The following is a 21,646-nucleotide window of genomic DNA, read 5'->3' as shown; positions in this document are numbered from 1 at the left end:
TGTGAGCCTCTTAATTGCAACCACTAGTTCCACTATTCTTGCATATAATAGTTGAAGAAATGTGTTATAACTGTGAGCAAAGTAAATCTATTCAGTAACAGGAAACTTTGGGCCTTCTTCTAGTTTACTCTGACAAAATCCTTCTTAGATGGACAAAACCATGTGCACTGCAGGGGGGCAGATGTAAAATGTGCAGAGAGAATTAGATTTGGGTGAGTTATTTTGTTTCTGTGCAGGTAAATACTGGCTGATTTATTTTTACACTGCAATATAGATCTCACTTTGAAGTAAAACCTCACCCAAATCTAATTCTCTCTGCACAAGTTACATCTGCCCCCCTGCAGTGCACATGGTTTTGTCCATCTAAGAAGGATTTTGTCAGAAAGAGTGAACTAGAATAAGGCCCTAAATCTGAGTTGATGCAATTTACAGAGGACAACACAACATCAGTGTGAGAACCAAACATGCTACACCCAGTGAAAATCCTATTGTGCATGAAGTGTGTGATGTGCCATTGCCATAGTGTCTAAATGAAAAGATGGTGATCAAGCATATAGTGCGCACAAAACTTCTCATGCAGCTAGGTGAGATTTATAAACAAAGGACATCCAGCATTTGCACAACAGATAAAGTAAAATAAGAAAAATAACTCCACCACAGCACTAAGAAGTGCCCATTAAAAGTCCACAAGAAAAGGAAATATACTGTCCTTTTTATTTTGGAAGATCAAATTCCATAAAAGATTTTCCTAATTTATCCTTGAAATCACGATCTGAAAAACAGACTCCCCATTCGAGGAAGACCAATGAAATAGGCAATAGTGCAAATCATTTAAAAAACAAATAAATGCATTTAATAAAGTTCACTCACAAAAAATAATGACAGCATAAAATACAAATAACCCAGGCAAAGCCACTCACACGTCCAGCCTCCAGGGATGGAATAAGTCACTGCAGTTCCGGATACAGCAAAAGGACCTCCTGGATTGGTGTGGTGACAGCGGTGGGTAATGCAAAGCAGAGCCACGTAGGGTCTAAATGCCAACAATGGCACCAAAGCTTCATACGAAATAAGCTCCAGCACATTATGGGGCAGCTAGCACTTGTGTGCGAATCTTAGCCACCACCACAATGACTTGAAATAATCATGGCTAATTGAATTGATGCCTAATAGGGAGATGCCTCAAACCTTCTAAAGAGAATAGGTAGAGAAGTTAGCATATTATGCTAACCACTTGTCCAGTTTCACAGGTTTGATCCATATTCCCTTAATAAGACTATTAATACACACATGTTGGTTATTGCTGCTCTGGCCCAGCACTGATGACCCTTTGCTAAAATAATGGCTGCATGAACTTATGGAATTCTGGCAGCACCACAAAATCGCCATGGTGACTGAGCCTGCAGTAACAGAAAACCACTTTTCTGCCATAAACAAAAAAAATCAGTTTCTTTAAATTCATAGTATAGTTTAAAAAAGATTTGTCTCTTTCTGTAGAAAGATAAAAAAAATCAACGTTTTCTAAATCACCATTGTTTTCCTAATTGCTTAAGAATTTTAAACCAAAGCATCCGCCATCCTGTAGAGAAATTTAGGCTTGAAATGGGTTTGTGAGAACGTTGGCTAAAGACGCTCTGCCGAGATCTGCAAGGAATTATCAAACCACAAGAGCCTCTTATATTCATCAGTTTTTCAAACATATTATTCAATGAGGGGAGAGTAATTGGATCAGTCTGCACAAAATGCAAACACTAAACAAACTTCAAACCCTTGGAATTCTTCAGGAACCAATTATATTGTTATTTAGAACTGAATCCACCACAAGTCCATCCCGTCTCTTTGCAGCTGCCATTATTCAGAATACTCTGTGGTAAGGAGGTAAAATACCTACCGTATATAGAAAGAAGACTCTCACTACACTGCTCATATGTCTAGAGAATATGTCTAGAGTAGGGTGGCCGATCGCCGGGATCCCGGGACTTGGTCCTAAAAACACCGGGATTTGAATGCCGGGATTGGAAGGTCCAATCCCGGGATTCGGGGATTAGCCTGTGCATTCGCAAATCTAATGCCGGGCAGCGTCTGGGCATCTACTCAGACACTTCCCGGCTGCTATTGACCCCGGCCGTGCGCAGCATGACATGTCAGAGGTCACGCTGCACAGCCTGCCTACCTATCACCGCAAGGCCTCCTCTGGTTCCTCAACATCTCACCGCCTTCGGCCCGGGTCCTGACAGCCGCACGCCTGTCATCTCCTCTGCAGCACATCGCCTCTGGGACGGCTCCTGACACCGCACGCCTGATCCTCTCCTCTGCATTACACAGCCCGGTCCTCATCATTAGCGCACCGCCTCCTAACAGTCGGCTGCCCGGGTCCTCTACTGTGTGCCACACGGCCCGGCTCCTAACAGCCGCACACTCCTCCTGCCTGTGTCCAGCTCCTGCCTGCTTGTAAGTACACTACGGGGCAATTGACTTAGGGTTAGAGGGGGAATAAAGTTCATCATTACATGGATGAACTCAATCCCGGGTATCCCCGGAATTGAGCATTTTTCAATCCTAAATTCCGGGATTGAAAAAATGCCCCGTGATTGGCATTCCTAGTCTAGAGAAAGGGGACATTATTTCAGTAATCCCAATACTAAAGCCTCCAAGCAATATGTATCTATATGACAAGTCTACTCCCACAACTGTCACATAAATGTGGTGGCAAGACATGGTGTTGCCCATGGGAACGCCCAGCGTTTCATGGGCATCCCCATGGAAACGCCCAGCGTTTCATGGGCGTCCCCATGGAAATGCTGTGCATTCCTATGGAAATTCGGGCATGACACTGGGTGCAGGGGCGGGTGGGCGGCTGATGTCACATAACGTCAGCAGCCTGCCCTATTTTCGGTGGAATGGCCGCTAATATAACTCAGTCTCCACTGACTTATATTTGCATGGCCTGAACAAATCATGCAATGGTCGGCGACCATCAAATGATTTCTCCGCCAACGGGACATGCAAGGGGATGTGTCTCCATGACACATCCCCTCGCATGGTTGTGAGAGGATACGGTGGTGGTAGTGTGGTGTTTTGGCATAGTGACATTACAGGCCCTCTGGGACTCAGTAAACTACGAACTTCAAAGCTTACCGAGTCAACCAGAATGAGGGCCAATAAGTATTGAAATAAAATAAATTAATATTGGGTTTTAAACATAATGTTGCTATAGCAATAATATATATTGTTCCTTTGTTTGTACACTTTAGTCCTATATATACAGCACTACTTAATATTCAGACCTGGGAGAATATTTATAAATCTATTTTTACCAACAACAGAGTTTTATCCTATTGTATATAATATGTGAACACCGCCAGGTTTTGTTGGTGATAGCTGTAACTTGTAAGCATGAGGAGGATTATACAATCCTTGTACTGTTATCTGAGGGTTAATTTAATTGGCTTTCCTGTTCCACTGAGCTGCTTCAATAAAAGATCATAAGCAATGAAGCCAAATCACAATATGTGGACCCAAAACAACGTTACTGCCCGATAACAGTCAAAATCAATAGGATAATTATCAAACATTGGGCCTTATTCTAGTTCATTCTTTCTGACAAAATCCTTCTTAGATGGACAAAACCATGTGCACTGCAGGTGGGGCAGATGTAACACATGCAGAAAGAATTAGATTTGGGTGAGTTATTTTGTTTCTGTGCAGGGTAAATACTGACTGCTTTATTTTTACACTGCAATATAGATCTCACTTTGAAGTAAAACCCCACCCAAATCTAATTCTCTCTGCACATTTTACATCTGCCCCACCTGCAGTGCACATGGTTTTGTCCATCTAAGAAGGATTTTGTCCGAAAGAGTGAACTAGAATAACCCCCATTATATGGACTGTGAATGCAGATATAGGTGATTGATAATACATCCTTGCGTACAACAACTTTCCAGTACAATAACAGACTCTAGCGTGAGTCAAATAATCCAAGTATCCAGCATCAGATCGCATGGGGTAATAACCTTGTTGTGCAGTGCTGAACTGTGTGATCTGGTGGCTTGGGGTAGATAGTGGGAGAGTAGATTGTATTCGCACTACACTTGTATGGAGAAGCATACTATGGTGGCAGAAAATACATCTAGACATCACATTTAGTTAGTTGGCACAAAGTTTTTCTCCCACAACTTCCAGATGGTTTCTAGTAGACATAGAGCTCAGGTTACTCTGAGTGACAGCTCGTTACCTGCTGCTCTCTGGCCTCGCCCTGTGCCACGAGACTCTCTGGCGTCTACTCTACCTATGCTGCTAATACCTGGAGCTGATGGGATTAAAAGTGCAAAACCTTTAAAAAAGAAGTAATACTGGGATATGGAAATAGATCAGGAAAAACATTTCAACATTGGTTATAAAGAGCTAGGAGTATTAGCATGCCTGTTTGAGATACATTTGGGGAGCTAGGTTGGTATTTATAAAAAATTGGAGAGAGATAAAGTATATAAAGATAAAGCACTAACTAAACAGCTCCTTTTTATTTTTCAAACTCAACTTGTAGAATGAGAATTAGAAGCTGATTGGTTATTGCTTTATCTTCATGTATTGATAAAAAATTAGCCAAAGGGGTGAATCGAATTGTTTGCGAAGAACTCGCACTTGTGAGTCATTGACGCAGTGCCTCATAAAAAGGTTATTAATAAAACGAGGTAATGTAGGGTTGGGGGATAAAATTTGTAAATGGATTAAATACTGGTTGCACATCTGGGACAGAGAGTGGTGGTAAATGGCATACATTCCAGCTGGGGTAAGGTCTAAAGTGGAGTCCCACAAGGTTCTATATTGCGAAGTGACATAGGGCCTTATTCTAGTTCACTCTTTCTGACGAAATCCTTCTTAGATGGACAAAACCATGTGCACTGCAGGTGGGGCAGATGTTACTTGTGCAGAGAGAATTAGATTTGGGTGGGGTTTTACTTCAAAGTGAGATCTATATCGCAGTGTAAAAATAAAGCAGTCAGTATTTACCCTGCACAGAAACAAAATACCTCACCCAAATCTAATTCTCTCTGCACATTTTACATCTGCGCCCCTGCAGTGCACATGGTTTTGTCCATCTAAAAAGAATTTTGTCAGAAAGAATGAACTAGAATAAGGCCCATAGTGAGTTAAATTGGGGACGACATGAAATTGAGTATGGAAATTAACTCAGGAGAGGATGTGGATACACTACAAAGTGACTTCATTAAACTGGAAAGGTTAACTGAAAAGTGGAAAATGCAGTTTAACGTTGATAAATGTAAAGTAATTCATTTGGGGAACAAAAATGAACGAGCTACTTATAGGCTAAATTGAGTTATTATTGGGAATTCTGCTGTAAAGAAGGACTTGGGGGTCATCACAGATGAAAAATTGAGTCATAGTGCACACTGCTCAAGTGCAGCAGCAAAAGCAAACAGGACACTGGCATACATTAAAAGGGGAAAGGATTCAAGGGATGCCAATGTGATAGTGCCTCTTTACAGGGCATTGGTGAGACCACACTTTGAATACTGTGTTCAGTTCTAGGCACCGCACCTTAAAAAGGACATAAATGATTTGGAACAGGTACAGAGAAGGGTGACTAAGCTAGTAAAAGGTCTCGAATCACTAGAATACAAATATAAGTTAACCAGGCTGAATATGTTTTCACTGGAGAAATGGAGGTTGAGAGGTGATATGATTAGTATGTTCAAATACAGGATTGGGAATCATATGGAACTGGGAGATGATTTGTTCACTAACAGGCCTGTACTTAGGACACGCGGGTATGTACTGAGGCTCGAGGAAAATAAATTCAGGATTAAATTAAGAAGAGGATTCTTCACCATTAGAGCAGTGCAGTTCTGGAACTCATTGCCGGTGGGGCTGATTACAGCAACTACTGTTAATGAATTTTAATCAAAACTGGATACATTTTTGGCCACTAAGGAAATCCTATAGATATGACTTACTCAAGTCAGTAGTTACAAGTTAGATAGGTTGAACTCGATGGACTAATGTCTTTTTTCAACCTTAATTACTCTGTTACTATGTTACATTGCAGCAGTGGCCTGAATTCGCACACAAATGCTCACTGCCCCATAGGGATCTGAGCAAATTTTCACTCTGTTCACATCAGATACATCCGGTCAGACCTATGATAGACCCGACAGCTTCAGATTGGATGGATCTTTGGTGAAGCACCAAAGATTTTTTTGTCATCTGATCTGAGGGATCTCAGATTTGGAAGTTTTTTTCTTCATATCAGTCTGTCAGATCCATCTGAATCTGAATCTGACAAAAACAGGACAGATCTGATTAGTGGGTCCTAAACTCTGGGACAAGCACAGTGCACAGACAAAAATGTACAATATGCTAATTTTGCATTAAAATTACGAATATGGAGGAACTGACTGAAGTTGTCTCTATATTTCTATATCTCATACCAGGACCGTAACTGGGGGGGGGGGGGGGGGGGGGGGGGGCTGGGGGGGGTCACGCGCCCTGGGCGCTGCATGGGGGGGGGCTGTTGGGGCCGGGCAGCGGGGGTCCGAGGGACGGGAGTAGCGGCAGCTGGAAGCAAGCTACGCTATTTGCCTGGCGGGAAGCAGATTTTGAAAAGACTTGCTGAACGCTGATTGGCTGAATTCTCTCAGCCAATCAGCGTCCGACAAGTATTTTCAAAATCAGCAGCTCTTCCCGCTCCCAGGCAAATAGCGTAGCTTGCTACAAGTGAAAGCTGCCGCGGCGGAACCCCCGCTGCCCGTCCCCGGACCCCGCTGCACAACAGAGGTATGTGGGCGCAGGGTTTGCTCAGCCTCCGTCGTCAGGGGCAAGGCAGTCATTTGGTCCCCCCCAAGTCAGGGGGGAGGGAGGGGGCGACCAAATGACTGCCTTCCCCTGCTCATACAGAGGTTTTCAGAAGTAGAATATGAATAAAAGCATGCTGTGTGCTTACAGTTGTGTACACTGAAAAAGCAGTTAGTGAATTTGTGATTATCCACAGTGAGAGAGCTGCACCATAGGACAGATACAGGCTAGGATGGATAGGACAGAGGCAGGCTAGGATGGGGACATGGCATACAGTAGCCACACATGCTACTCTTGTACTAATTATGCATATACCATTGTAAAACAGTCGAACTTCTGCACACACTTATAACTGATACTATTTTAAGCATAGTCTGCAAGGAGCGACGGACAATAGAAGAACAGCCTTCAAAGTTTGCTTAAGGACACTTGCCGGTCCTTTGACCGGATGTCATGCATGTTTCTGCAGCTAGAGAGTAAATATCAGGTGTGCTATGTTCTCCCTCCTGACTTGTACCCATTTTGTTGTTGATTTATAAGTGTATTATCTACAAAATGATTTACTGACCATCAAGTCTCAAAGACAAGGATGTCGTCTGCTTACGTGGAAACTTCTGTGTGGGCTGCGAGTGGTTTCAGATGCGCAGCCAAAACCAAGTAATCTCTCCTTTAGGAAATTTGAAAAGTATGTGCTTGCATCAAGAAACCGAAGGCTGAAATGACATTTCCCTTCCTGACATGTTGCCTCCTGCAGCCGCCAAATGCTGCTCCTGGCAGTGGCTCTGAATCTGCCGTCTAATGCACAGAGGACAGGAATACCTGTGGTATTAGCAAGCCCACAAGTTATATTATGGGTTTATATCTGTCACAGACTTCACTGATAGCGCTTAACAAGGGGATAAAGAGCACTGCACATCCAGCAGGATAACACAGTAACCAAATTAGGAGATGGCTGGAACACACATAAACAGAAAGACAATGATCAGCGCTCAAGGAAAAGGACACAAGGAATAAAGGCCCTTATTCTGGTTCACTCGCAAAGACAAATTCCTTCTCAAATGGACAAAACCATGTGCACTGCAGTAAGGGCAGATGCTACATGTGCAGAGAGATTTAAATTTGGGTGAGTTACTTTGTTTCTGTGCAGGGAAATAATGACTGCTTTATTTGTACGCTGCATTATAGATCTCACTTTGAAGAAAAACCCCACCCAAATCTAATTCTCTCTGCACATGTTACATAGCGAGGGGAGGTGGTGCACTTCACACTGTGTCCATGTCGACAGGGTCGACATTCAGGTCAAAAACTGAAAAACTCCCATGTCGACCTTTTGGCTGTTGACCTTGCTCATGTCGACCTAATGCTTGTGTCAACATAATGCCCAGTCGACCTAGATCCATGTCGACCTATACCCATGTCGACCTTGCTGCCTGTAGACCTAGTGGTGTCGACCTAATGCTTGTCGACCTAGCTGTTGTAGACCAAATGACCCCAAACCGTTACATATGCCCCACCTACAGTGCACATGGTTTTGTCCATTTTCCTTTGCAAGTGAACCACAATATTTTAAGTGCCAAAGTGTAATCTGCAGCCTCTGGCTCCCAAATGTCCCCACCTCGCTTTCATAGACATAGCTAAACTGGACATGCTGGGACTGCTGGATGGAATTAGAGATTAGCACTAGTAATACCCCTTTTACACCAAGGAATAACCCAGGTCGGACCCAGGTCAGCTTTGGTGTAAAAGGGGTCAACCCAGGTCCAGTAACACTGGTCTCCTACCCAGGTCCTGACCAGGGTTGAACACTGGTTGGACCTGGGTCGTGGGCGGTGTAATGGTCCCAACCCAGGTTAGGACATATGGGTAGTACTGAAAGGATACCAGAAGTGCTGGACGCCTTTAGACAGTGCGCTTCAGTGGCAAAAGACAGCAGCCAGTAAGGATACGGGCAGTGCACACAGAAATCATAATTGGATAATTGGACGCAGTATCATTTATATTATTATTATATATTTTTTTTTGGGGGGGGGGGGGGGAGCACATGGGAGATTCGGTCTGCGGCTGCAGGGGAAGGAGCTGGGGAGAGCACATGGGAGATTTGGTCTGCTGCTGCAAGGGAAGGGGCTGGGGGGAGCACATAGGAGATGCTGCACTTTTATACCGCTATGTGTGCTTGAGCAATGAATACAACTTTTTGAAAAATATTTTACAAAATAAACAAACCAACATTTTTCAAAGCTAACTTGTCAGATCTTTTCATTTTTATTTTAAATCATTGAGGGAAGGTTGGATGGCAGTTTATCCTAAAATGGACATTTTTAATGTCATCCATAGGGAAAAGCAGTGCTGACCCAGGTTCAGTGTAAACGGCGCAGACCTGGGTCCGACCTGGGTCAGTGCTGTAATGGGGGTATGAAGCTGGGTCCAACCGTGGAAACTCCCATGTTCAAAGACCAGGGTCCGACCAGGGATTTTGGTGTAAAAGGGGTATAACTGTGGTCACTGGCTTTTATATAATAGAGTAATACATGATTATGTGAAATTACATAGCAGCACAGAGCTGAACAAGTTGGGTTCCAGGTTAAAGGTTACAGGGTCATATGCACTAAGCTTCAAAAGTGATAAAATGGAGAGTGATAAAAAACAGCCAGCCAATCAGCTCCTACCTGACATTTAACAGGCTGTGTTTAAAAAGTGTCAGACAGGAGCTGATTGGTTGGTTGTTTATCACTCTTCATTTTATCAGTTTTGAAGCTTAGTGCATATTGCCCACAGTCTCTAACGGCAGCACTTCCCTAACTTTTAGTATTATGATTGTACCTTTTATTACACATTAGATTTTACTCTGATTAAACAGAGAAAGGTGAACATAATTCACTGACTTTTCTTCTGCGACCTCTTTAACTAATATGGTTCTATCACCATTGTGGGTTTTCTTACAGAAGGTAAATATTTAGTATTTAGAAAAGTTACTGGTAATTACTAATTGGATAAGTTAGGACTGCCTAAATCTTATGGGAGAATTTCTTAATTTGAAACCATATCTCGAAAATTCTACATAAATATTATTGTAACATATTCTTAATTTAGCATTTATTTCTCAATTGTCATTCCTGATAAAACATTACATTAAACGTTGCAGTATATCTTTAAATAATATATAAACTTTCAGTGCAGATTCAGCCAATTAGGTGGCAGCAAACGTAACCCCATCTTTGCTTATATTGCTTTCAGACAGCCACTGTGGGGCATTAGCTCAGCATAACCAGGTTCAACAACACATTCTGTTCCGGCATGTGTCCTTCGCATGAGCTAAATTTAGGTGGATATGTACAGCTTCTGTAACCTACTGTAAACCTAACAACTATCAGCCAATTCCCACAAGAGGGAACAGAACCATCCGCATTCCTTACTGTTCTCTGATCCTGGCACCCCACCAACCCAGGTGCTAAGTCACACCCACATATTACAAATGTTTGTGTGATTCTCTGGGAGGAAGAATGGTCTAAATATTAGCATGGCCAAATCAGGAGAAAATCCCCCCCCCAAAACAACAAGAATTTAAAGAATTTATGTTAGCAGAATTCCCAGTTTTTCTTCACTAGCCACAAGAAGGTGAAACATTGATCGAAGTCTGAGGAACAAAACACCCTAGAACTAAGAAATTACATTTTTGTTCAGCAAAGAAACATATACTTATTGTACCGAGGATAAAGGTTTATTGGTAAAGAAATTATCATTATATGTATTACAGATATGACAATTTCATGGCCATTACTACTAAGTGATGCTGTAGTACACATAGCAAGCTTACTTGCAAGGCCACTTGATGGATCACCACCCCCAAAATCTGTTCATCGTCCCCCAGAGCTCAAGATATTTGTGTTTTAGTGCAAGTCATAGAGATGGCATTTCATTCTCAGTGATTGTCCACAGAGTGACCAGTAAATTTGTTCTCAGCGATTCTCCACAGTGACCAGTAAATCAATATCACACATATTGCTCCAAGATACTGTGGCGCAAGGAGACAATCATAACATTTGTCAACAGGAAGCTCATAAAACATGTCCCAAATGGATATTTTATGAAAAAAGGACGGATTGTGTTAACATCTCCTCAAAACCCTGAAGCGACAGTAGGATACACACTTTGCTTGCTGTATGTCATGTGGACCAGGCAAGTACCTGCTTGTGCCACCCAAAGGGGGCTCATTCACATTTCAGTGTACAGTTAATTATAACAATTTTAAATCAAGAAAAAATAATAATCCACAATGCCGACATAAATATGCTGACATGGGCCAGTATCCAATTAGTTGTGGCTAATAGTATACCCCCATGGACACAATGTCAATATGCAAAAGTGCAGCAGCTTCTCTGACCTGGTATCTGCTCAGGTAATGCAACAATCTACTGGGTCCACTGGGTCTAATAGTAAATACTCTTGCACGCCGCAGCCTCATATTAACCATTTCCTCCCACAGTCCTTCTCTAATGTCAGCATTCTGCAGTCAGCATGTTCCATGCAAAAATGCGACTAGTTGATTAACTTAATGTTTGCAATAGGCATGGAGTGCGTTAAACATCCAAGGCTGTGTGTGCCCATGCCCAATAAGGATTCAGGGAATGGCAGTGTTAGCTGGGATATGGGTACAGGAAAGGGAGGAGTCCTCCTCTCTTTCCTGAAGGTTTTCCCGCCCTCCCTTATAGGCTTGTGGTTGGGTGGGTGTTAATTGCATTGGCTGATAGGCAGGAAAGATCGTCAGGTTAATGGAATTAGTTCTTCTTTAAGTGATGATGCAACGTATATGTTTATTTTTCGGTGCGCTCGCCTATCGTTGCCTAAGGCCTTCGCTGGTTCACCCTATCGGGGGCAGCGACCCCACCCGGACGGGCGGGTAGTCAATGCAGTAGGTTGAGTGGATACCGCTTGTAAGGGTTGGCTGATTACGTATGCAGATTGTGGGCTGGAGTTTAGTGAATTAGCTGTTCTTTCTGGGCCACCATTAATTAATTAATTATTAATAAATGAATTCAGCTTAAAGTGCTTTAAATAAATCAGCTAACAATTTCTGCCAAACCTAAGTCCCCGAGTCTTTATTTCAGGTTTAGTTTGTAAGTTTACAAAATGTGAATGTATATACATGCTAGAGGTCACACATCAGATGCTAGGATGTTTAACCATCCCATGAAAATGATGGATCATCATAACGGGAATGTCAGCTCAGACGACTGTACATGCCTGAATGGAGCAACACTTGAATTGCGCTGTCGTACACCAGCTAGTGGCGAACGCAAAACACTTGAATTCCCCTCATGGAGGTGAGGAGCAGCATTTACGTTTTATTATCTAGGATAAAGGGGGCTATTCTGTAAGGATCTCAAAAGTAAAATATTCCTCTAATACATGGGTCCTCAAACTGCAGCCCTCCAGATGTTGTGAAACTACAAATCCCAGCATGCCTTGCCACAGTCTTAACACTCCCTTATAGCAAAACTGTGGCAAGGCATGCTGGGATTTGTAGTTTCACAACATCTGGAGGGCCGCAGTTTGAGGACCCATGCACTAATAGTAAAACCATGGTCACTGCAGGTGAGGCATATGTAACATGTGCAGAGAATTACATTTGGGGAGGTGTGTTCAAACTGAAATCTAAATTGCAGTGTAAAGAAAAAGAAGTCAGTATTTACCCTGCATGGAAACAAAATAAGTCGCCCAAACCGAACTCTCTCAGCACGTTACATTTGACCCACCTACTGTGCACATGGTTTTGCCCATTAGAGATATATTTTGCTTTTGAGATCCTTATGAATGTCTCCCAAAATGTAAAGGTGCATATTGTCATCTATGCTGGATGTTCTACAGATCATTCTTTCACCTGGAAATCTCATGTCAGTAGGCACAGACACGTACTGTTCCCCTCTGGACAATCTATTTTTATTTTGAGTACTTAGCCTACATTACAGGTAAGTCAAAGATAAGAGGTTTCAAAACAACCTGTGATGCTGCTTACACCTATAGCCAAAAACATTAGAAATTACTTCAAATCCTATTTGAATGTACACTGAGATGTTTTAGCATTAATGTGAGCCAGAGCCCATAACGTGGAGGGTGTTGAGTTACGTATTTTGATGCCTTGGCATGTGGTTTCAGCCTCGGCTCTCTCTGGATAAGACTCCGCTACAAAGTTTATGAGACCTATTAGGAATGTGTGGTTCTAATAAACTAGTGAAGCCGCCTCCTTTACAATCTGGCTCGTTAAGGTTCTCCTGGGTTTTACATGAGAACATTGCTTGCATTGCATAAGCTGCAAATAAACTCAGTTATTGGGTAAGAAGGTGGGATGCCATGTTATAGCATGATATAAAGAATTCAAGGTTTTATCTAACCAGAAAGTGATTTGTCTTTCCAGTTAATATTCTGCAAGTATGAAAAAAGTTTGTTAAAATTTGGAGCTTTGCTTTCCAAATCCTATCCAACCCAATTAGAACAAATCAAACGGTTTGTAGTACATGATCTTTAGATATAAGACTCATTAGACAAAGACTTTTTTCTGTTTTCTATGATACTTAGGAACAAGTTGAGGTCTTCCAGAATAATTGCTTCCAACTAACTGTGAATTTCAATAAAATATAATTTCTACAGAAGGCTAATAAAAACCAGAATGAAGCCCAAAGAACTGTTTTGGATTCTTGACACTAATTCCTTGTACAGTAACGGCAAACAGTGGAAAGAATACCCACTGAAGTCGCCACCGCTTAAGGAAGTGGATTAACAAGATAATTCTCCATGAAAAGCTGCTGAGATACTTAGATCTGCCAAAGCCCCGTTCTCAAGAAGATGTAAGCATTGGAAAAGCCATTTTATCCACAAGTAGATTAAAGGATCATTTGGTTTACGACTGCTGGTAATAACCAACTGCATTTTCAGCTTTTCTACCAAAATACAACAGCTTTTGCTGTCAAGGGGCGGACTCTTTCCAAGGAAAAGTGAGAAAGAAATCAGGAGAGGTGGATTTAAGATTACGAATTTGATACTAACAGAATATTGGGATAGATTTAAGATTATGAATTTGATACTAACATATTGGGGTCACTCCCAAATCCTGCCATGTAGGTTTAGAATGACTGATTTTGCTAAGTTACACCTACTACATGAATAGATGTTGGATAGGCACTTGTACACATCTAAGCTCTCAATTCAATTCTCATAGATGTGCCTGTGCACATCACTGAGAATAACAGTACCCCTATATCATATATTTTCCTCATGTTTGCGGCTGTTAGTTTCTGTCACTCTGATCAGTTCTTTGGCATTTGCAGTCATCACTACCAGTTGTATTACCTCTATAAGTGATTCCATTTAGTTAAATTAATTTTGCTACTTCAGATATGGAGATTTAAACATATATATGGGTAAAAATGTTGGCAAACTAAGGGGCTAATTCATGTTGGGAATATGCCTGATGGTGCTGTCCTTCTCCTGCACCTGATCCTGGCATTGAAGGCCAGCATTTATGGAAAAGGGGCAGTGTCGACCTTGTTTTAAGGAATGGCCAGACCAAAAACTGCAGCACGAAGCGCAGTTTCCTTGGCCAGACAAGTCGTCCTGCCACAGGCTACTCAGGCTTCAGTCGCAGAGGAGCATCATGGACATCATTCCTCTTAAACTGTGATGTGATCGCAGTTTGATGCAATTGCAGATGCAGGCAGGGGGTGGTATGCACCTCCTCCTGCAATTGCATTGATTAAGGATTGTAAGAATCTTATCATACGCGCTTCTTACTGAATGAGGGCCTGTAAGTGAAATAAGAAAGTAACAAATTGGCTGTATATATTTTATTCTGAAATCAATAAAAAAAAAATACAACTATTTCTATTTTGTAATATTCATGTCACGATAATTAGGTGCTGCTGTCAGTTTTACATGGTCAGTATCAGCAATTATCGATATGAATTTGTAATGCCTTTTTTACTTAAAAACTCAATGAGATGATCACATCACTGTAAGACATGTGCAAAATATCCACTAAAAATGGCAGCGTCACTCATATTTATTATATAAATTCAATAAAAAAAATGTGTTATATTTCTAATTCCTATATAAAGGTAAACATTACAGCCCATTATGATGAATAAAAGTGTTTGCTTGGCAATTTTCACATCTATTTTGACAAATTCATTTGGCACCCAAAGGGTTAAGTAGAAATAAAGTAGACTTCACAAGGTTGTGCCAATGTTCTGAAAGTTATAGGATCTTTACCTTAGATTCATTTAATGTGAATTATTTAGTACATTTTTATGATAAAAAAAACCACAATTAAGCTACACCCTGACAACATCCACTGGGTCCTGACAAAATTCAGAAAAATGACATTGTAGGTTTGTAGGTTACAGTATATATTGGATAAATAAGTGGCACAGACACCTAAAGATAAAAAAAATGACTGATCCACTGATAAATGGTTCTATTAGTGGCTCAGATTGTTCATCTAGATACAGCACACGGCAGGTAGCAGTGCACATTTCAGCATCATATACATGGTTGTAAATAGGTTATTTTTTGTGTAAATAACACATTAAAAATCTGCATTAGCCGTGTTTTCCAAAGGACCCAGAAAGTGTAAGAAATAAATAATCTGAGACAAGCAAGTAAAATAAAGGACAGATTTAATAGCACTCGCACGGAGCAACCCACTTAAACATGAAGAACGTGATAACAATCTGAATATACTCGCTATTAAACATGCGGAGACAGTGTATACAGGGGGCTGTATTTTGCAGCAAGTTGAAGAAATCAGATGTGACAGATTTTGGAGAGCAGAAAACTGCGGAGAGATTAAACGCTCAGCTTCCTCTACCCTGACCATAAATTAGGAACCAGATCACAGGTTTAACCCTTCTCTCTCCAGGCCAAGAAAGTCAGTTCTGTTTGTTGAAACAAAGAGAAACATTCAATTTTTTAGAGCACATTTTTTGTGGCGCTGTTTTTGACATGCAAACCCTACTAATCAGTTACATGAACGATAATGGACGTATTAAGCAAATCTATTGTTATTTTTATTTAAAAGCTCCCGACTACAGTAAATGTATTATCAGAACTAATCTGCACCTTGATAATGTATATTGCTGTAGGTCCAAGTATTAGGGTTGGATCCCCTCTTATGCCATAGACCGTAATCTCGAAAATTTCCATTGCACTTTATAATGAAAACATCTAGATTTCGTCCAATTGTGTTTAACAAAAGGTCATAGGGCAAGATGCACTAAGCTATAAAAGTGATTAAATTAAGAGTGATAAACAGCCAGCCAATCAGCTCCTACCTGCCATGTCACAGGCTGTGTTTGAAAAATGTCAGGCAGGAGCTGATTGGTTGGTTAATCACTCTCCATTTTATCACTTTTGAAGCTTAGTGGATCTATTTAGATAGATGTGGGCCCTTTATGACTGACCAACTGCTGTTGAACTAGAAATCCAAGCACACCTTGTCACTTAATATCTGTTCTAAAATATAATACAGCCACTACATTACATTTTGCATATGGCTCAATGTTCTCATCACTAACATGAAATATAATTGTAAAAAATTGAATGCAAAAAGGCTTGTCTGGCTCCCACCTCCCTGCTGGTCAATGTAAGTTATTTATTAGGAATCCTTTAAGGGCTTTTTACAACTAATTAGTTGGCTCTTTCATCACTTCTCTGCTCAACCTTCAAACACTGTCCCTGTAAATTCTCCCTTCATGCTCCTCACGGTGAGATCTCGGCTTTCATCATTCATTCAGCAGGAGATAAGAGTTTGTACAACAGGCAGGGGACTTGTTACTGGGAGGTGGGGACCTTAGTAGGAGGCCACAGAAATTTCCCAGAGCTCCTTGCTACTCGCAGAACCAAAACTCTTCATCATGTGCGAAAAGATTAATTTTGTGGCAGAATAAAACAGAGATTAGTTATTTGAATGTTAGGGCAGCCCTTAGATCAGGCATCGCCAAACTGTGGCCCTCCAGCTGTTGTGAAACTACACATCCCAGCATGCCTTGCCATAGTTTCAGCATCCCCTAATAGCAAAACTGTGGCAAGGCAAGATGTGACTTATAATGTCACCACAGCTGGAAAGGCCCAATCACAAAGTGTGCAAGTTCATGGGTCTACATTTGCACGTCTGCCTATACTTACAATGAAGCACACAGTTTTGGGAGGAGAAAATATTTGGGGAGAAAATAATGGGGTGGAGTGGAGAAGTTTGTTGCATTCCTTGCCCTGCGCACAGATATTTCTACAATGCAAAAGATCTGGGGGGCACAAAATGTACAAAATGCCACACAATACACAGTCCTGGTGTGTCCTGTTTTTTTAAGAATTGGGACAAATGAAATATTCATTTTAGATCATTTACATTAAAAAAGTTTATTTGAAAATAAATTGGTCTAAAGCGACAGATGGGTGTACAAATGTGCAACTTTTTAGATTTTTCACCTCACCACAAATACTTATTGGCCCTACACACATAGCAATATACAGACATTTTCTGAGCAATGTTAATTAAACTACATCGCTCAGAAAATGTCCCTACATCACTGTGTGTGTGTGTGTGGGGGCCATAGCGAAAGCGATGCGTGGCTCCGCGCACCGATATCTCCCGGCGATTAATACTAGCACGAAGATGCATACAAACAGGTGTTTTGGGGGATTGGCAACAAATGATAAGTATCTCCCCATGTATAAATAAGGGACCTGGTAGATATCTCTGATCCCTGCAGTGATCCCCCGATTCTCGGCAGTTCCTATGGGGGGATGCAATGGTGCCAGCATTTTTAGGGGTTTGGCCACATTTTTAAGCTTCCAACATCTTGTACCGGGGCCCCTCAGCTGTCTCAATCTTCAGACTGAGGTAGCCCATTGTAACCTATGTACTACATATTGGTTATGTAGTCCTGGCAGGGTTCCACAGGAAGTCATGTGCAGCAGCCATTACAGCACATTGTAGGGATGGGCTCCCTGTCTGTGCCAAATGCTACATTTACCCAATTTGATTGCATTCTGCAATGCGACCCTGGGTGCTAATTTTTCAAATGTTATCGATGATAAGTGGGCCTCTTAGTGGTTTAGAAGCAGAGGTTCAATTACTTGATGCAAAAGCTCAATGGCAAAGTAGAGGCTCAGTGATTATTCCGTACAGACTGAATATAGCATTGATTTATATCTTGCTCTACTGCTGTTACATTTGTTATAAATAAATGGCATTATACTGTACTTTACCATCATCTTCAAACTATTCAACTCTTGACCCGGAATCCCATCTGCTCTTATAGAGTTCTAAAATGTATTTCTATCCAGTACTAGCCCAATGTCATACCCATTTTCTTTCAAACAAACCAGTAAAATTTACATTTCCTGGGCTGAGGCAGAAATCGTGTACCCCGGAAATCTTCCAGGAAGGTTCGGTAACATTAGAAGGCTATTGGGGGAGGGGACAAGTCTTAAAAACCATCAATTAAGAGGCTACTTCACCATCTAACTCTAAACTTTAACAGCCTGTGTACAATCACACCTCCACATCTGCCACAAAGGTAATTAAATCCATAAAGACGCCCCCCTGCAGGTTTCAAAGGCGTTTCCCCCAGCTCTGTGTGACACACTGGCCATGCTGTTTTCGTCAATAACCCACCATCAATAAAAACTTGTGCGGCACCCAGAGAAGTGTTAAATCCTCAAGTTCCTTCACATCAGGTTTAAATCACAGAACAAATGTTCTTTTCTACCTAAGATGCAGACATAATGGTTGTCGTTTTTTTGTTATATATGCATATATATAGCTTTATTTAGAAAATGTTATTGCTAGATTTATTTACAGTTTCTTTTATAGCGCAGCAGATTCTGTTGTGCCTTACAACTGATGACAACACTGAATGAACAAACTTGATAAAACAGAAAGACATAGAGGTTGGAGGGCCCTGCTGCAAGCTTACAATCTATCACATCAAGACCATATGAGCTTATTATAACAATAGCTTCAATTTTTTTAATTGTAATTGAAAACGGTTTTGACATTTTTTTTTCAAATGTTGACATACTAGCATTGTTTATTTTTCTGCTGAATATGTGATCTAACACTTGTCCTACCGATATGTTCTATACTATCTCACTAGCCAAAAATGTAGATAAATTCTTCTCTATAAATAAAAAGTATTATTCATTAACCATCATGTGTGCGTGAGTAATTCAGACTGTGGGGGAGATTCTCTAAGCTAAAAATGCGGTAAAGACCCCGTTATCGGGGTTTTTACATTTTGGGTTACCGCGGCGGGGGGGGCATTGCCAGAAAAATCTGGCAATGCCCCATAGAAGCCAATGGGCTTCTACCGCAACCCTCCGCCGCCCCGCACCAACCCACCGCCGCCCCGCACGGACCCCCGCATCGCCCCCCCCTCTCACCTGTGTCCGGGCAGCACAGAGCTGTGCTGCCCGGACCTGTGGCCTCTTCCTCCCTGCACTGATCCTCTTCTGGGTGCAAAGGACAGCTCTTAACGCAAGAGCTGTCCTTTGCCATAATTACCGCATATGTTACTGCATATGCGATAATTATGCAGGCGATGGGCGGCAGAGCTGGGGAGCGGATGTTAGAGCATCCCCCCCTGTAATGTATACATTTCAATCATCGCAGTAAAATGTGTCTTACGCTGATTTAGAAATCTACTATACGTGCTAAGCAATACAGGAAAAGACAATGTACTGTACCTCCAGCAGCAGTGGTCAGAACGCCCGATTTCTTTCCAACTTCGGGAAAGCCATTTCCATCCAGAACTGAACTTTTGGTCTCTTTACTGTGTGCTGTGCTTACTGGCCCAGTGTGGTCCATGTCAATAACTCATATTCCAGAGATGAAGTCTGAAAAGGGGAAATCTCAGCATTAGGAAGGCTCTTTCTCTCACATATTATTATAATTATTATTATTATCAGTTTGTTATATAGCGCACACATATTCCGCAGCGCTTTACAGAAAATATTTGAACATACAGATCAGTCCCTGCCGCAGTGGAGCTTACAGTCTATATTCCCTACCACATGTACACACACACAGACATTCTAGGGTTAATTTTGTTAGGAGCCAATTAACCTACCAGTATATTTTTGGATTGTGGAAGGAAAACGGAATACACAGAGGAAACCCACGCAAGTTCGGGGAGAATATACTAACTCTGCACAGTTAGGGCCATATTGGGAATCGAACCCATGACCTCAGTGCTGTGAGGCAGCAGTGATAACCATTGGTGTAAATGATAACTGTACGTGATAACTGTGCTGCAACAGCTGTCATCTGTATAACCTCTAATTAGCTGATTGGCTAATCTCTAGCAAATATAGAGCCAGACCAGCAGTGAGTAGAGAAAGTTCCATCATGGAGTGACACCGGACCACTGTGTATGTAAAGCTGGGTACACATTAGACACTATTTTGAATGATGTGGCGATTTCGATAGATCAGGGTTGCCGACTTTCTTATTCTCCTCTCCGGGAGAAGCCCAGAAAGGAGAGTTTCAGTAGCCGCTCAGGGGCGGGGCTTAAGCGTGACATCACTAAGCCCCACCCCCATTCTGGCAAACTAGCAAATTCAGGGATCTCCGTGGAGGGGGCGGGGCTAAAATGACGCGATTGTGTCATTTTAGCTCCGCCTCCTCCTCTGAGACCCGAGGATTGCGGCATTTTAATGCCGCGATCCGGGGGACAGCGGGGGTCCCCCCTGAATCCGGGAGGGTTGCCCACCCTTCCGGGGGGCCGGGAGGGGGACCAGATTTTCGGGAGACTCCCGGAAATTCCGGGAGGGTCGGCAACCCTGCGATAGATTGAGACTTTAAATCCGTTTGCATCATCCAATGTGTATGCATTGTTGTGGAGATGCCATGGAGCTTCATAGGCAATGGGTAGGTCAAATGTGAAATACTGTAAGTTGCCAAGGTTGTTTCCCTTTAAAAGATCCTCACTGTAGAGATTCTTTGCGGAACAGGGGCTGAAATACTCCATCACATGTTACTTTTTACCAATCATGCTGTGTGAAACATGTAGTGAATTTCACCTCCATAATTCATATGACAGTATTTATTTTTTATCAAATCTTTAAATGACCCAAGCGTTCATGGTTTGTAATAGAAAGCCTTCTGGAAAACCACTGATCCCTTTGTCCTGGACTTCCCCGGTAATGTATGATTGCCATCACCTGTGGTGAAAAACTTTTCTTAACAAAGTCCAGGACCAGAGCATTTTCTCCCTCATGGAGAAGGGTCCGGTAGGCAAGTATGTGTATGACACCTTACACAATGGAAACTCTTTCACTGTAACTATATTTAGATTCCTGTTCAAAATATTATTCAATAAGAAAAATAGCTTTTCCACCAACTTGGGACCCATTTACAGCATTGTGATTTGCTGAAATCGGTATCATGCCTGTGATAGCTGTTACTGGGAAAGGAGAAATAACAAGCACACATGATCCGGAATGTTCCGGATTATACCCCGTCTTTGCTTCAAACACAGTGGCTGAAATCTTTTCCTGTCTGTCTCCCCAGTGACAGCTCTGATATAAAACAACCTCCTGCAGAGCTGAAACGAGAACTTTTTGTCACCCAAAGCAAGGCAGTAATTGGCTACACTCCGTGTCCCCCAAAACATGCCTCCCTCCCCCTGCAAGCATGTATGGGAATTACATCGAGCCCTTGGGGCATGCGACCGCCCTAGCTCCCTTCGAGTTGCAGTCCTGCCTCTCGACACCCTCCCGTTCTGTTGCAGTTCATCGGTAAATCGGGTCTGTCATTCACAGGAGATCTAGAGATCTT

At 42.0% G+C, this 21,646-nt stretch overlaps 1 protein-coding gene across 4 annotated transcripts in view; it reads right to left on the bottom strand.

Annotated features, from left to right (window-relative positions):
- The window catches only part of GLI2 (GLI family zinc finger 2), a 143,778-nt gene that overhangs the window by 93,661 nt on the left and 28,471 nt on the right, over positions 1-21,646 (bottom strand). For 2 of the 4 annotated variants that reach the window (XM_083153631.1, XM_083153633.1), the window contains exon 2: positions 19,555-19,704. The exons of 1 other annotated variant lie outside the window; for it this stretch is intronic. In XM_083153631.1, the coding sequence (XP_083009757.1) occupies positions 19,555-19,675 (121 nt within the window). In that variant the 5' untranslated portion in view covers positions 19,676-19,704. Of the gene's footprint in view, positions 1-19,554; positions 19,705-21,517; positions 21,642-21,646 lie in introns of those variants that run through there. One more of the 4 variants, XM_083153632.1, reaches the window with a different exon arrangement.

The sequence above is a fragment of the Crinia signifera genome, chromosome 7 (genome assembly GCF_055691185.1).
Source record: "Crinia signifera chromosome 7, ASM5569118v1, whole genome shotgun sequence".
Classification (NCBI taxonomy): Eukaryota; Metazoa; Chordata; class Amphibia; order Anura; family Myobatrachidae; genus Crinia; species Crinia signifera.
This window is presented reverse-complemented; position numbering and strand designations above follow the sequence as displayed.